This window comes from Pan troglodytes, chromosome 13 (genome assembly GCF_028858775.2).
Source record: "Pan troglodytes isolate AG18354 chromosome 13, NHGRI_mPanTro3-v2.0_pri, whole genome shotgun sequence".
Classification (NCBI taxonomy): domain Eukaryota; kingdom Metazoa; phylum Chordata; class Mammalia; order Primates; family Hominidae; genus Pan; species Pan troglodytes.
This window is the reverse complement of record NC_072411.2, coordinates 18620302-18636311: the sequence shown is the minus strand read 5'-3', so window position 1 is coordinate 18636311 and position 16010 is coordinate 18620302. Positions and strand designations below refer to the sequence as shown.

The window sequence follows — 16010 nt, the reverse complement described above, 5'->3', positions numbered from 1 at the left end:
CTGAAGATTGCGTTTTTCTGTGGCCCATCTTGAGGTCTAATTAAATGTTTTAAGACATCACATCACTTTAGTTTTCCTAACATTAGTAAGCACATTAACTCACAAAACGACTCCATCAGTCCATATCAAGGGCCACTTGGAAACAGCATTTGTTGCGGATTCAGATATAGAATCTTCTTTCCTGCCAATCTTAGGGTGGGGAGGGACCTCAAGAAGCCGTGTGGGAAGAGAGAACTTTGAAGTGTCACAGGCTTGGATTCGAATCCTACATTTACCACTTACCAGCTGTAAGTGGTACACTTACAGGTCATTTTTTGGCAATGACCTAATCCCTCCCAGCCTCAGTTTCCTCATTGGTGAATTCCGTTGCATCAGGTGAGAAATTTGAAACATCCAGCACCAGGCCTGGCACCTCCTAACACCCAACACTCAACTGAATTTCGGTTTTCCCTGTTTTTCCTTCCTGCATTTGGGCAGTTACTCTTCATTGTTCCAGAAAGAAAAGTGCCTGCCCTTAAGACATTTTCCAAAAAGACTTCATTTGGTCCTTGCTAGGGTCTCAGCAGCTTTATTTTAAGGAATTCCTTCTCCCTAACCTAAATCCATGTGGTTTCAGTGAGTTTAGAGACTGCTGAAAATACAGCAGAGTTAAAGGTAGATTGTATCCTGGTGTTTGGTCTGCAGAATAAAAAATGTAGTCTTTCCATGCTCATAATTTTGTTCTTAATTTAAGACTTTTCTTCCTTCCTCATCTTTCCCTTGTCTTCTACATATTTCCTTTTCTGTGATTTAACTTCTAGAAGCCACATCCCATAGGCATTTCAAAATCTCATCTTTTCCAGTGTTCCAGCTCCTACTATACCCCTGGGCAGATGCCAGGTTGTAACGCAGACCTCCTGCTCCTTAAGGAGCATACGCTGTGGTGGGAGAGACGGATGGCAAGCTAAGAACAAGTCGTAACAAATAAGCAGTAACAATTCCAGACTTTGCCATGTGAGGAGACTGGTTTAGGTAGTGTGGTCTAGGAGGGCCCTCTAGGGTGAGCAGGACCTAGCCATGGGAAGAGAGAGTTCTTCAGCCACAGCAGTGCAGGAATGGGGAGCGGAGGGTCTGCGGCTCAGTCTGGGACTCCTTTGAGGCTAGCACAGGCTGCAGCTGAGGTCCCAGAAGGGCCAGTGAGTGAACTGGCAGGGAACAATTAGGAATTTGCTGCCCTACTCAGAGCTCCTCGTTCCCTTTAATCAAAACTCACAAAAGGAGAAGAACTGCATCTCAAATGTTGCTTGGAGACACCCTTTTGACGGTATAGAAACGAAAAGCAAGTTGAGGAGGATAAGTATAAGCTGTCAAAGCAATTGAAAATGAAATGGAAAAGCTCATTCTCGCCCTACAGGCTCTCAGACGAGAGCTTAGGATGACCTCCAAGGCACCAGTTCCTTCAGAGGTGTTAAGTGGCTTGGGTCTGGGTTCCCACCTGTGCTGGCAGTCATTGTCACACCAGACACAGAGGGTGGTTCCTTCAGAGCCAGCTAAGACACCTAGACCAGATTCTTGCCAGGCCTCTTTCCTTCAATCCAAAGCAAGTCAGAAGAGGGGGAGGGGATGAAATATGTTTTTGCATATTTCTTTTTTTTATTATACTTTAAGTTTTAGGGTACATGTGCACAACGTGCAGGTTACATATGTACATGTGCCATGTTGGTGTGCTGCACCCATTAACTCGTCATTTAACATTAGGTATATCTTCTAATGCTATCCCTCCCGCCTCCCCCCACCCCACAACAGGCCCCGGTGTGTGATGTTCCCCTTCCTGTGTCCATGTGTTTTCATTGTTCAATTCCCAACTATAAGTGAAAACATGTGGTGTTTAGTTTTTTGTCCTTGCAATAGTTTGCTGAGAATGATGGTTTCCAGCTTCATCCGTGTCCCTACAAAGGACATGAACTCATCCTTTTTTATGGCTGCATAGTATTCCATGGTGTATATGTGCCACATTTTCTTAATCCAGTCTATCATTGTTGGACATTTGGCTTGGTTCCAAGTCTTTGCTATTGGGAATAGTGCTGCAATAAACATACGTGTGCATGTGTCTTTATTGCAGCATGATTTATAATCCTTTGGGTATATACCCAGTAATGGGATGGCTGGGTCAAATGGTATTTGTAGTTCTAGATCCCTGAGGAATCGCCACACTGACTTCCACAATGGTTGAACTAGTTTACAGTCCCACCAACAGTGTAAAAGTGTTCCTATTTCTCCACATACTCTCCAGCACCTGTTGTTTCCTGACTTTTTAATGATCGCCATTCTAAGTGGTGTGAGATGGTATCTCATTTTGGTTTTGATTTGCATTTCTCTGATGGCCAGTGATGAGCATTTTTTCATGTGTCTTTTGGCTGCATAAGTGTCTTCTTTTGAGAAGTGTCTGTTCATGTCCTTTGCCCACTTTTTGATGGGGTTGTTTTTCTCTTGTGAATTTGTTTGAGTTCATTGTAGATTCTGGATATTAGCCCTTTGTCAGATGAGCAGACTGCAAAAATTTTCTCCCATTCTGTAGGTTGCCTGTTCACTCCTATGGTAGTTTATTTTGCTGTGCAGAAGCTCTTTAGTTTAATGAGATCCCATTTGTCAATTTTGTCTTTTGTTGCCATTGCTTTTGGTGTTTTAGACATGAAGTCCTTGCCCATGCCTATGTCCTGAATGGTAATGCCTAGGTTTTCTTCTAGGGTTTTTATGGTTTTAGGTCTAACGTTTAAATCTTTAATCCATCTTGAATTAATTTTTGTATAAGGTGTAACGAAGGGATCCAGTTTCAGCTTTCTACATATGGCTAGCCAGTTTTCCCAGCACCATTTATTAAATAGGGAATCCTTTCCCCATTGCTTATTTTTCTCAAGTTTGTCAAAGATCAGATAGTTGTAGATATGTGGCATTATTTCTGAGGGCTCTGTTCTGTTCCATTGATCTATATCTCTGTTTTGGTACCAGTACCATGCTGTTTTGGTTACTGTAGCCTTGTAGTATAGTTTGAAGTCAGGTAGCATGATGCCTCCAGCTTTGTTCTTTTGGCTTAGGATTGACTTGGCATTGGGGGCTCTTTTTTGGTTCCATATGAACTTTAAAGTAGTTTTATCCAATTCTGTGAAGAAAGTCATTGGTAGCTTGATGGGGATGGCATTGAATCTATAAATTACCTTGGGCAGTATGGCCATTTTCACGATATTGATTCTTCCTACCCATAAGAATGGAATGTTTTTCCATTTGTTTGTATCCTATTTTATTTCATTGAGCAGTGGTTTGTAGTTCTTGAAGAGGTCCTTCATGTCCCTTGTAAGTTGGATTCCTAGATATTTTATTCTCTTTGAAGCAATTGTGAGTGGGAGTTCACTCATGATTTGGCTCTCTGTCTGTTATTGGTGTATAAGAATGCTTGTGATTTTTGCACACTGATTTTGTATCCTGAGACTTTGCTGAATCTATCAGCTTAAGGAGATTTTGGGCTGAGACAGTGGGGTTTTCTAGATATACAATCATGTCATCTGCAAACAGGGACAATTTGACTTCTTCTTTTCCTAATTGAATACCCTTTATTTCCTTCTCCTGCTTGATTGCCCTGACCAGAACTTACAACACTATGTTGAATAGGAGTGGTGAGAGAGGGCATCCCTGTCTTGTGCCAGTTTTCAAAGGGAATGTTTCCAGTTTTTGCCCATTCAGTATGATATTGACTGTGGGTTTGTCATAGATAGCTCTTATTATTTTGAGATATGTCCCATCAATACCTAGTTTATTGAGAGTTTTTAGCATGAAGTGTTGTTGAATTTTGTCAAAGGCCTTTTCTGCATCTATTGAGATAATCATGTGGTTTTTCTCTTTGGTTCTGTTTATATGCTGGATTATGTTTATTGATTTGCATATGTTGTACCAGCCTTGCATCCCAGGGATGAAGCCTACTTGATCATGGTGGATAAGCTTTTTGATGTGCTGCTGGATTCGGTTTGCCAGTATTTTATTGAGGATTTTTGCATCAATGTTCATCAGGGATATTGGTCTAAAATTCTCTTTTTTTGTTGTGTCTCTGCCAGGCTTTGGTATCAGAATGATGCTGGCCTCATAAAATGAGTTAGGGAGGATTCTCTATTTTTCTATTGATTGGAATAGTTTTAGAAGGAATGGTACCAGCTCCTCCTTGTACCTCTGGTAGAATTTGGCTGTGAATCCATCTGGTCCTGGACTTTTTTTGGTTGGTAAGCTATTAATTATTGCCTCAATTTCAGAGCCTGTTATTGGTGTATTCAGAAATTCAACTTCTTCCTCGTTTAGTCTTGGGAGGGTGTATGTGTCCAGGAATTTATCCATTTCTTCTAGATTTTCTAGTTTATTTGCATAGAGGTGTTTATAGTATTCTCTGATGGTAGTTTGTATTTCTGTGGGATTGGTGGTGATATCCCCTTTATTATTTTTTATTGCGTCTATTTGATTCTTCTCTCTTTTCTTCTTTATTAGTCTTGCTAGCAGTCTATCAATTTTGTTGATCTTTTCAAAAAACCAGCTCCTGGATTCATTGATTTTTTGAAGGGTTTTTTATGTCTCTATTTCCTTCAGTTCTGCTCTGATCTTAGGTATTTCTTGCCTTCTGCTAGCTTTTGAATGTGTTTGCTCTTGCTTCTCTAGTTCTTTTCATTGTGATGTTAGGGTGTCAATTTTAGATCTTTCCTGCTTTCTCTTGTGGGCATTTAGTGCTATAAATTTCCCTCTACACACTGCTTTGAATGTGTCCCAGAGATTCTGGTATGTTGTGTCTTTGTTCTCATTGGTTTCAAAGAACATCTTTATCTCTACCTTCATGTCGTTATGTACCCTGTAGTCATTCAGGAGCAGGTTGTTCAGTTTCCATGTAGTTGAGTAGTTTTGAGTGAGGTTCTTAATCCTGAGTTCTAGTTTGATTGCACTGTGGTCTGAGAGAGTTTGTTATAATTTCTGTTCTTTTACATTTGCTGAGGAGTGCTTTACTTCCATCTACGTGGTCAATTTTGGAATAGGTGTGGTGTGGTGCTGAAAAGAATGTATATTCTGTTGATTTGGGGTGGAGAGTTCTGTAGATGTCTATTAGGTCTGCTTGGTGCAGAGCTGAGTTCAATTCCTGGATATCCTTGTTATCTTTCTGTCTTGTTGATCTAATGTTGACAGTGGGGTGTTAAAGTCTCCCATTATTATTGTGCAGTAGTCTATGTCTCTTTGTAGGTCTCTAAGGACTTGCTTTATGAATCTGGGTGCTCCTGTATTGGGTGCATATATATTCAGGATAGTTAGCTCTTCTTGTTGAATTGATCCCTTTACCATTATGTAATAGCCTTCTTTGTCTCTTTTGATCTTTGTTGGTTTAAAGTCTGTTTTATCAGAGACTAGGATTGCAACCCTGCCTTTTTTTGTTTTCCATTTGCTTGGTAGATCTTCCTCCATCCCTTTATTTTGAGCCTATGTGTGTCTCTGCATATGAGATGGGTTTCCTAAATACAGCACACTGATGGGTCTTGACTCTTTATCCAGTTTGCCAGTCTGTGTCTTTTAATTGAAGCATTTAGCCCATTTACATTTAATGTTAATATTGTTATGTGTGAATTTGATCCTGTCATTATGATGGTAGCTGGTTATTTTGCTCATTAGTTGATGCAGTTTCTTCCTAGCCTCAATGGTCTTTACAATTTGGCATTATTTTGCAGTGGCTGGTACCAGTTGTTCCTTTCCATGTTTAGTGCTTCCTTCAGGAGCTCTTTTAGGGCAGGCCTGGTGGTGACAAAATCTCTCAGCATTTGCTTGTCTGTATTTTATTTCTCCTTCACTTATGAAGCTTAGTTTGGCTGGATATGAAATTCTGGGTTGAAAATTCTTTTCTTTAAGAATGTTGAATATTGGCCCCCACTCTCTTCTGGCTTGTAGTTTCTCCCAAGAGATCAGCTGTTAGTCTGATGGGCTTCCCTTTGTGGGTAACCTGAGCTTTCTCTCTGGCTGCCCTTAACATTTTTTCCATTTCAACTTTGGTGAATCTGACAATTATGTGTCTTGGAGTTGCTCTTCTAGAGGAGTATCTTTGTGGCATTCTCTGTATTTCCTAAATTTGAATGTTGGCCTGCCTTGCTAGATTGAGGAAGTTCTCCTGGATATTATCCTGCAGAGTGTTTTCCAACTTGGTTCCATTCTCCCCGTCACTTTCAGGTACACCAATCAGATGTAGATTTGGTCTTTTCAGATAGTCCCATATTTCTTGAAGACTTTGGTCATTTCTTTTCATTCTTTTTTCTCTAAACCTCTCTTCTCGCTTGATTTCATTCATTTGATCTTCCATCACTGATACCCTTTCTTCCAGTTGATCAAATCGGCTACTGAGGCTTGTGCATTCATCACGTAGTTCTCGTGCCATGGTTTTCAGCTCCATCAGGTCCTTTAAGGACTTCTCTGCATTGGTTATTCTAGTTAGCCATTTGTCTAATTTTTTTTCAAGGTTTTTAACTTCTTTGCCATGGGTTCGAACTTCCTCCTTTAGCTCAGAGTAGTTTGATTGTCTGAAGCGTTCTTCTCTCAACTCATCAAAGTCATTCTCTGTCCAGCTTTGTTCCATTGCTGGTGAGGAGCTGCGTTCCTTTGGAGGAGGAGAGGCACTCTGATTTTTACAGTTTCCAGTTTTTCTGCTCTGGTTTTTCCCCATCTTTGTGGTTTTATCTACCTTTGGTCTTTGATGGTGGTGACGTACAGATGGGGTTTTGGTGGGGATGTCCTTTCTGTTTGTTAGTTTTCCTTCTAACAGACAGGACCCTCAGCTGCAGGTCTGTTGGAGTTTTCTGGAGGTCCACTCCAGACCTTGTTTGCCTTGGTATCAGCAGCAGAGGCTGCAGAACAGCGGATATTGGTGAACAGCAAATGTTGTTGCCTGATCATTCCTCTGGAAGTTTTGTCTCAGAGGAATACCCAGCTGTGTGACGTGTCGGTGTGCCCCTACTGGGGTGTGCCTCCCAGTTTGGCTACTCAGGGGTCAGGGACCCACTTGAGGAAGCAGTCTGCCCATTCTCAGATCTCCAGCTGCGTGCTGGGAGAAACACTATTCTCTTCTAAGCTGTCAGACAGGGACTTTTAAGTCTGCAGAGGATTCTGCTGCCTTTTGTTTGGCTATGCCCTGCCCCCAGAGGTGGGGCCTACAGAGGCAGGCAGGCAGGCAGGCCTCCTTGTGCTGCGGTGAGCTCCTCCCAGTTCGAGCTTCTCGGCTGCTTTGTTTACCTACTCAAGCCTCAGAAATGGCGGGTGCCCCTCCCCCAGCCTCGCTGCTACCTTGCAGTTTGATCTCAGACTGCTGTGGTAGCAATGAGTGAGGCTCCGTGGGCGTAGGACCCTCTGAGCCAGGCGCGGGATATAATCTGCTGGTGTGCCGTTTGCTAAGACCGTTGGAAAAGCACAGTATTAGGGTGGGAGTGACCCAATTTTCCAGGTGCCATCTGTCACCCCTTTCTTTGACTAGGAAAGGGAATTCCCTGACCCCTTGTGCTTCCTGGGTGAGGCAATGCCTCGCCCTGCCTCGGCTAACGCTCAGTGCACTGCACGTGCTGTCTTGCACCTACTTTCTGACACTCCCCAGTGAGGTGAACCCAGTACCTCAGTTGGAAATGCAGAAATCACCCGTCTTCTGCCTCGCTCACACTGGGAGCTGTTCCTATTCGGCCATCTTGGCTCCACCCCCTGAAAATCCTGCATATTTCATTTAAATATATTTCACCTCACATTTAGCATGTCCTTTTATTTTTTGGTGTTAAAATTGTCTTAGAAAATAATTGTGATGGTGGGTAGTCCTTTTTTTTTTTTTTTTTGAACATATTACTTGGCAAAAATTTAAAACTGGCACCCACATGTCAGTGTTCCAGCATCTTTCTCCCACAAGCTCTTCTGAGGTAATTTGGGGCCACCACAGGTGTTGAGGAGGAGGTGACAATAGGGACTTGCTTGCTACTCCACAGCCTCTACGCCATATCTTCAGCCAGACTAGTTCTGCTGCTTTTCTGTTTTATATGTTACAGTTTAATCTGGACTTTCATCCAGGGTGGAGCCTTCTCCAGCACCCTCTATTTTGCCTTCTCACCATCCCCTCACTGGCCCTCTACTTCTGCGTTCTGAATTCTCACTGCATCCTGGGCCCAAGCACTTGTAGTGTGCAATAATTATTCTTCATGGAAAACACAACATTGTTGTCTACCATATGGTTTTTTGCCACCTTAGCGGTTGCCTTTGTTGGGTTTGATTTACCCCACGTTAAATGGGCAACAGTTATGCGCCGTGGGCACCATCAGGTCATGATACTAAGATTTAAATTCAATAGCACTGATGAATTCAAACCCTACATTTTTGTGAAGCTGGCTTTTGGTACATAACCTTGAGTGAACTTAGCTCTCTGTCTGGCACCTAGTGGGCCTGGATAGAGTTTTCAGCAGGAAAGAGACTGAGGTGATGAGACATTTTCCCTTTTCTTCTAGAAACAAACACCCAAAGCGCCTCTTTTGTATTTGCTTTGAAGAGACGGAGAATATGATTCTGTAGGCTCACATACTAGGTGACATTGCAGGCTGTCTCTACCGAACAGTACAAGCATCGCCTAGGGTTCTGTGACACACACAGTTCCCCACGGTAGGGTTCTGATGCTGTTTTTGCCTCATTTAAACGGTGAGGTGGGTGACAGTTTAAACTTATTTACTGTTTCATATTTTTGTTATGGAAATCTTAAAAAATATACAAGTAGAGAGTGTAGTATGACAATATAATAGTGTAGCTCTCTGTTCTTGTTCCATCTCTTCCCCTCCATTTGTTTTAAGCTGGAGTCTTTTTTCCCCCAAGTACATCTCAAGCCATTTTTAAAAGGAACCCAGCATCACCTTATTTCTGTCCCCCCACTGCCCTGCCCATGAACTGCCCCTCTCTCCCCAAAAAGGTGCTCAAAAGTGTCAGAGCACCTTGCTTCTGACAGCCTCAAAGTATTCAGCCTTACCACCAAGGCAAGCACCCACCTGTTTCCTTGCTCCCTGAGTGAAAGACACATCTGAATCCTGTAGATGAGCCAGCACTAGTCTTAGCAAAACCAAGGTCGTTGTGGTCATGCTGCCATCACACTGCCAAAAGATCAGGGCCTCCAGAGAGCTGGGAGCACCTGACCCTGGCCCAGGGAGGTGGAAAAATTGACCGTGGGGGTTTTGAGTGCAGAAGGTTCAAGGGTAAAAGTTTTTCTCCCACAATAAATGCACCTCCAGGAAAACACAGCCCCTGGAGGCCTGACCACTGCCAAGCCTGTGAGCTCTACCTCTCCGGGCCCTTTCTGCTACCACTTTTATCTCCCAATTTAAAAGCAGGACTCCTTGTGACCCTACCCAGAGAATGGGGTCAGAGTTATTGGAGGTTTGCTAGCAGATGGAGGTATCCTGAGCTACTAAGGCCAGTGGAACGAGGGCAGGAGGCGCAGTTAGAAGCTTTTGAAGATGACCCCAGAGGGAACATGAAATGATGCAGAGGTGACTTGTGCCACTGGATGTCAGATTCTACAGGCAGAGGATGGGACAGTGACCTCCCTCAGTGATAACCCGTAGCACGTGCCATTGATTTCATACAGTTCGGTTTTAAGGAAGGGCAGGTTATCTTTTTTTTTTTTTTTTTTTTTTTTGGAGACAGAGCCTTGCTCTGTCACCCAGGCTGGAGTGCAGTGGCACAATCTCAGCTCACTGCAAGCTCCGCCTCCTGGGTTCATGCCATTGTCCTGCCTCAGCCTCCTGAGTAGCTGGGACTACAGGCGCCTGCCACCACGCCTGGCTAATAATTTATATTTTTAGTAGAGACGGGGTTTAGTAGTAGCCAGGATGGTCTCGATCTCCTGACCTCGTGATCCGCCTGCCTCGGCCTCCCAAAGTGCTGGGATTACAGGCATGAGCCACTGCGCCCGGCCCCATTATCTCTTAATGAATATCTCTTATCCTATTTTCTGAGTTTCTTTCTTAAAGACAAGAATATTCTTAACTTTCACTGTTAGAACTCTATGTGTTTTGCCTGCTATGTAAACTAGGGCTCCCTTTTATCTCTTTTTAGGCTGCTGTCTCCAAAGCCTTTCCCCACTCCCTCACCATAGTAGGCCAAGACTGGCAGATAAGTGTGCTTTCTGCTTCTATCCCCTTGAAGTTTCATAGACTTCATGAAGTCTTTGGGAATGACAGTGCCTATCCTCTCATCCTATTTTCAGTCTGACAGCCCAGAAATGGAGCATCATTATAGTTATATTGGTGTTGATGTCAGTAGGTCATCAGGAAGCTTCACCATGCTGGTGGCAGCATGCCAAGAGACTGGGTTGGCCAGGAGATGTCTCCCATAGGGATATGGGAAGGGCTTTGAGACCATCTTGGCCTCACATGGGTGCTAATGTAGTCACCACTCTCTCTATACTCTCTGCTTTCCCTCCAGGAGGGCCGCAAGAATGAGATGCTGCTGTCCAAGGTGAAAGCGAAGGCCTCCTGAACATCCCCAGCCGTGGTTGTATGTCATTGATTTTACTTTTAAGCACCGTATATCACCTACAGGATCATGAAATGGTTCTGAAAGCGACAGTAGAGAGATGCAGTTGTGATGATTTCAACAACCTGGATGTTTTCTTTCTCCTCTTTGCTTCCATTCATCTCTGTTGGCTGCTGTTGATGGAGTCAGACAGTAAACACGTGGCTTGGATAACACCCATCATCCTATGAAGAATATGGGGAGTACTTGTTCTCTGTTGATTCAACTTTTATGTCTCCAGTAACATTGCGCTTATGAAGGTACCTGTATTTGTATGGACTCTGAATAAAGAAGAATTCATTTGTTTAGCAAGTATTAGTTCAGCAACCACTGAGAAATAAGCACTGAGGAAGATTCAGAGACGTGTAAAACACAGTTCCTACTGCACAGGTACCCAGCAGGTGGCCCAGGGAGGCAGATACAGCACACTTGACCACAGAACTGGGCTATCCAAGATGTTTTTCAGTAAACAGAAGGCATTTAGCTGAAATGATCAGCCCATGTAGTGTTGGTCACTTGGGCCTTTCACCTGCCATGGTACCTTTTGTTCCCAGCTCCTCCAGGTGCCAGCCAGCAGGCTTGGTGGTGACAGCAACTGGAACGAAAGTTCAGTGTTGTTTTAATTTTTATGTGTTACTCAAGTTTATTTCTCAGAAAATTGAAAACAGACCTTGTGCTGAGGACACGTCAATAAAAATTATACCTTCCCCTGCCCCAATGTTCATGTGAGTCACAGCATGCAGAGGGGCTGTGCATCCCCCTCATTGAAGGCACATTTGATGAGGCTATGCTGCAGATGGGTCATGGTCTGAGCCAGGAGAGAGACAGACACTGTTCCCTGCACTCAAGGCAAGTAGGGTGTCAGGAGGAAGAGCAGTAGGGTTTGCAGAGATCCAAGGAAACTTCCTGGAGGAGGCAGCATTTGAGCCCTATCTAAAGGGAGAATCGGATGTTGATAGGAAGATTGTTTTAAGTGAAAATACACTATGATTAAAAACCCAAGAGAGTGCAGAGGAGTACAAGGCATGCATGTTGGGAAAGGAGGGGATAAGCTAGTCTCTGCAGGAGGCTTCAGAGACCCGTCTGGGAAGTAGGGCTGAGACTAGGCTTTGGAGGGCCTTGAAGGGCAGCTGAGGGTTGATTTTAATCCCTGGAAATGACCAGTGCAGATCAAACATGGAGCTCCTGCTGCCCTGGTCCTCAGGAGTCTGGTAACTCATTCATGTTCTGTAGGTTTGTGCTCCATTTTGCATAAATCTTGCAAACATACCAGGTGGCAGGTTTGCACAGTAACACAAAAGCTTAAACATGTCAAGCAAGTGGGGCATTCAGCAGCCACAGAAATGTGTTCATTTTTAGTTCCCTAATGGATGTGATTAAGCAGGGCTGATGTGTACAGATTTAAAAACATACACACGTGCTGGATTAAAAACAGCCACTGGTTTCAGTGCCAGGGCCAGCAAGGCCTGCCTGAGCCAGGCGGAAGCAGCAGCTTGCAAATAGAAACTGCCACCTGCGAGCGCTTCTTGGGTCATGTGCAGCTGCACCTCAGCTGGTCCCTGAGCCATGGTCATGTGGGGGTTTTGAAGGGCTAAGTTGAAGCAAGTAATTGCAAAAGAACAGGTGGCACTCTGAGGGCAGGGGAAGGAGACAGAAGTTTGACTGCGTTTGAAATTATTTCAGTCAGGGAAACATCTGCGTTGTCTTGTTAAGCAGCTTGTAGGCCCACCCCTGGCTAACTGAACTTTGTGAGCAGTTGGGGCAGTTATTTGAATATTTGTCCAAAGGTGGTAGGGAGGCAGATGACATTCTGGGGTTACTGGAGTCCACCTCTGTGCTGATGGGGAAAGTATGGCATGATGAATCCAAAGCAACCAGTAATTCTTTTTGAAAGTGCAGGCATTTATTTTGAGCTGTATTTCACAGGAGTTTCATTTGGTTTGGTTTTGGTATAGAGAGGTGTCCATAGATCTCTATTCCTTTTTTTTTTTTAATCCACAAGGCCTACTACGGATAAATCAGTTTTTGTTGCCTGAATACACTTTGAATTAGACTACGAAGCCAGTTTGAGCTCAAATTTCACACTTGCTGCAGACAACTCTCAGTGTGGACAGTGCCTTTCTGAGTAATTAGGATGTTATATGACTTTTTGGTGAAGCTGTATAGGCTAAGGAGATGCCCCAAGGCCCCTGATCATTTCAGAAGCCACCTGGAGCACCAGAAGGGGTCATCTTCCCAGGGCTATGGCTCTGTGTGCTTAGACATAGTATGGAATTGTGCTCTAAGCCCACAGGCTTCTCCAGAGTTAAAAGGAAGCAAGAACATCCTTAAGTTACTTTTTCAAAATATGCGCTTCAGGAGGAACCAGGTTTCCCCAGGAGAGACAGGCTCCCTGCTCAATCAGCACAGGGAGTTGCTAGCGGGCAGGCTGCCCAGTGCTGTGGAATCTCCGCCAGCCTCTGGGTTGGGGGGTCCTTCCCACTTCTTGCTTCTTATGGAGTACATGGGACTGCTCTGCTTTAAGCCGCGATCAGAGCTGTTGTGAGCAGGACAAGATTGCGTGATCACGAAGTGCGTGGGGAGTTGCTAGGACATTTGTTGATGTCTTTGACCTGTGCTCCGTCTCTGTTGGATGACTGGGGTTAGCTAACACCACTAGAGGGAGGTACAGAATGTTAAACAGTCGTCAGAGTCACACTGAGGGTTGTTTTAACAGAGGGCAAATTCCCAGTTTGTCAAGCATATCTCTGTTAGAGTCCGAAGTTCATGGTTTTAATGGTTCTAGCTGGTAGTCCTTACATATTTTCAGGATAGCTGGGTCCTGCCAGTGTCCGCTGAGTCCATCAGCACAACCAGAAGGTCCAGGGTCCAGGCATGGGAAGCATTCTCTGACAATACCGAGCCCTCGGGACCTCCTGAAACCTTGAGCAGAGGCTGGAGAAGACCTTCAGACAGTCCTTTTACTACCTCACAAAGTGCCATGCCCGGGACCTCAGACCTCAGGGTTGTGACGTTGTTGATGTTGTCAGGCCCCAGTACGTCTCTAGTGACCGAAGCAGACCTGCCTGAAAGGGCACTCCTGACAGTGAGCCCTGGCTCTAACCTGTGCCCTCATATTTCTGCTGCCTCATATGGTCTTGTTTGCCCACTCTGTAGGTGACTGATGATCACCCTAAAAGGGAGGTAGGTATTAGCAGTAGCACAGTTACTTTGAGCCTGACCACTTGTTCTGAAGTGCAGATGTTGAAACATGCATTGAGGAAGAACACTTTAAGGAAGCACTTTATGATTTACTCATGGCTGGTGTTGGCCTCAAAGTAAAAGAACATCTTAATGCCAAACAGTACAATAAAGAGCCCCATAGGATGGATGCCATCATGTGTCCCCATGGTTGGGATTGCCAAGGAAAGTGCCTTGTTCCGTGCATCTTCAGAATCCCCCAGGCCCTCTCTTGATCCTTTTCATGAAGTCCAGAGCATTCCTTCTATTACAGGCTGAAGATGCATTGTAAAAGGTAATGCTATAATAGTATTCCCTCTTCTCACAATAAATGTGCAAAACTGGAAGATCTGGTGCTGATCTGCAGCATACTTGACAACCCAGGGAATACCGTGGATGTTCCACGCCAGCCTTACATCCGTCCCCAAAATGTGCCAAGCTCACTGCCTGCCCATGTCCAGTGGCCCTGGGCAACAAAAGTAAGGGCCTGTCTTACCACACTCTCCCCAGCATCTAGCTCAAGGTAGATGACTGACTGGGAAATTCCGGTTGGATAAAATGGCTTTTCCACATTGCAACTTTGCATCTCTATTAGGAAAATTTAGATTGAACCTTTCCTCTACTTGATGCTTAGTTTGAGAACAGTTTTCACAACTTTAGAGGGTCTCTCTCAGAGTATGTTATACTGTAACCTTGAAGTTTGAGATGAAACAAGGTGTCAGAGGTTTTGAATCTTTCAAAGGAATTGCCTTTTACAGATTTTTTTTTTATTCCCTAAGAAGGGAAAAAGAGAGGGAAGAACTACACTAATGTTAGAGATAAGGTATGTTTTGGCTCAAAATGTGTCATGAACCTAAAGGTAACTTGATGGGCAGAAATGTCTCAGCCACGTGAACCAAGAAGTGGGACCACAGTGCAAGGCTGTGGGTGGCAGCACTAGATACGGTGGTGGCAGGAGTGTGACATGTAGGCACTCCATGGGGGACAGCTGGACGGTGTCTATCAAAAGTGCAAATGCATAAGCTCTTTGAACTAGCAATGCTACTCCTAAGAATTGTACCTGTGTACAAGGTACTTGTGTACAAGAGTTTTTGTTGAAACACTGTAATAGCAAAAAGTTGGAGAGTGCCACCAATACAGGGGAATGGTTAAATACATTATGGCCAGCTTAAACAATGGAATAGTTTGCAGAAATTTAAAACAATGGATCCTGTGTGTGTGTACTACCATAGAATGGTCCCCAAGATGCATGATTAAGTGAGGAAAAAAGCCCATGGTATCCTAATGTTTGGAATGGAGAAAGTGTGTAGATGTATGTGTGTGCATATGTTTTCACACAGACATATACACGTGTATATCATATGTCCACCTGCATATGCCTAGGATGTCTCTGGGAGGATATCTAGCAGCCCGGCAGCCTGAATTGCCTCTGGGAATAGGGGGTGGGAATGACTTTTCAATGTACACCTTTTGTACCTTTTGAATTTTGTACCATGTACATGTATTATCTATTAAAAAATAGTTCTTAATTTTTAATTTGGTATACTTTTCTTAATAGAACCAAAATGGAAGAAAATTCTGATTCTCTAAATCTGCTTTCTTAAAGATAAAGCCTTTGATTCAAAAGTAGTGAGACTCTTTCTTGGGTCTTGAGGCAATGGGCCATGGAAAGGGAGGTGTCCTTTTCTGGTGGAATAGAATGCGGCAGTGAAGCAGAGGCTGGCTCTTCTCACACTCTGGGAGCATGTTGGGCTGGCAGAGGGAGGGATGGGGATGGGGAAATGGATGGTGATGTGACTAATCACTGGGACAGACGGGCTGCTGCAGGGTTCCGTCCATCTTACAAAAATCACAGTGCAACCCTGGTCCTCTGACTTTTGGGGTACAAAAGATAGGCATACCTCAGAGTCATGACTCAAGGGGGGCTGTTAACATCCTCCAGAAGCCGTGCCCATCTTGTGTGGAAACCTGCTGTGGGTGAGCCTTCCCCACCTCTGCCTTCTTTTAAAAACCAACACAACTCTGATTTTGTCCAGCTCCGAGGTGGCCGTGTGTCAGCCCCAGGAGAGGAACATGACAGCTTTTCCAGTCAGGGGAATCTCACTTTTTTTTGGCCAACTGCTGGTTTGCGGATGGATGTCTAACCCAGTTATGGCCAGTTTTGGGGAGACTGCTGAACTTCTGGCAAGGACTTTCCTGATGATCAGTGAGAGATGCACTAG

General features: G+C 44.3%; 1 protein-coding gene across 8 annotated transcripts in view; it reads left to right on the top strand.

Annotated features, from left to right (window-relative positions):
• Positions 1 to 15324, top strand: part of CCDC93 (coiled-coil domain containing 93) — a 98539-nt gene extending 83215 nt beyond the window's left edge. For 7 of the 8 annotated variants that reach the window (XR_010149653.1, XM_024354636.2, XM_054678745.2 and 4 more), the window contains one exon: positions 10480 to 15324. Coding sequence is in view for 7 of the 8 variants with exons in the window: in XM_024354636.2 (XP_024210404.2) it covers positions 10480 to 10533 (54 nt within the window). In the remaining variant the exon portion in view is untranslated. The remainder of the gene's footprint in view (positions 1 to 10479) is intronic. The other variant, NM_001246416.1, reaches the window with a different exon arrangement.
• The last annotated feature ends 686 nt before the right edge of the window (positions 15325 to 16010 follow it).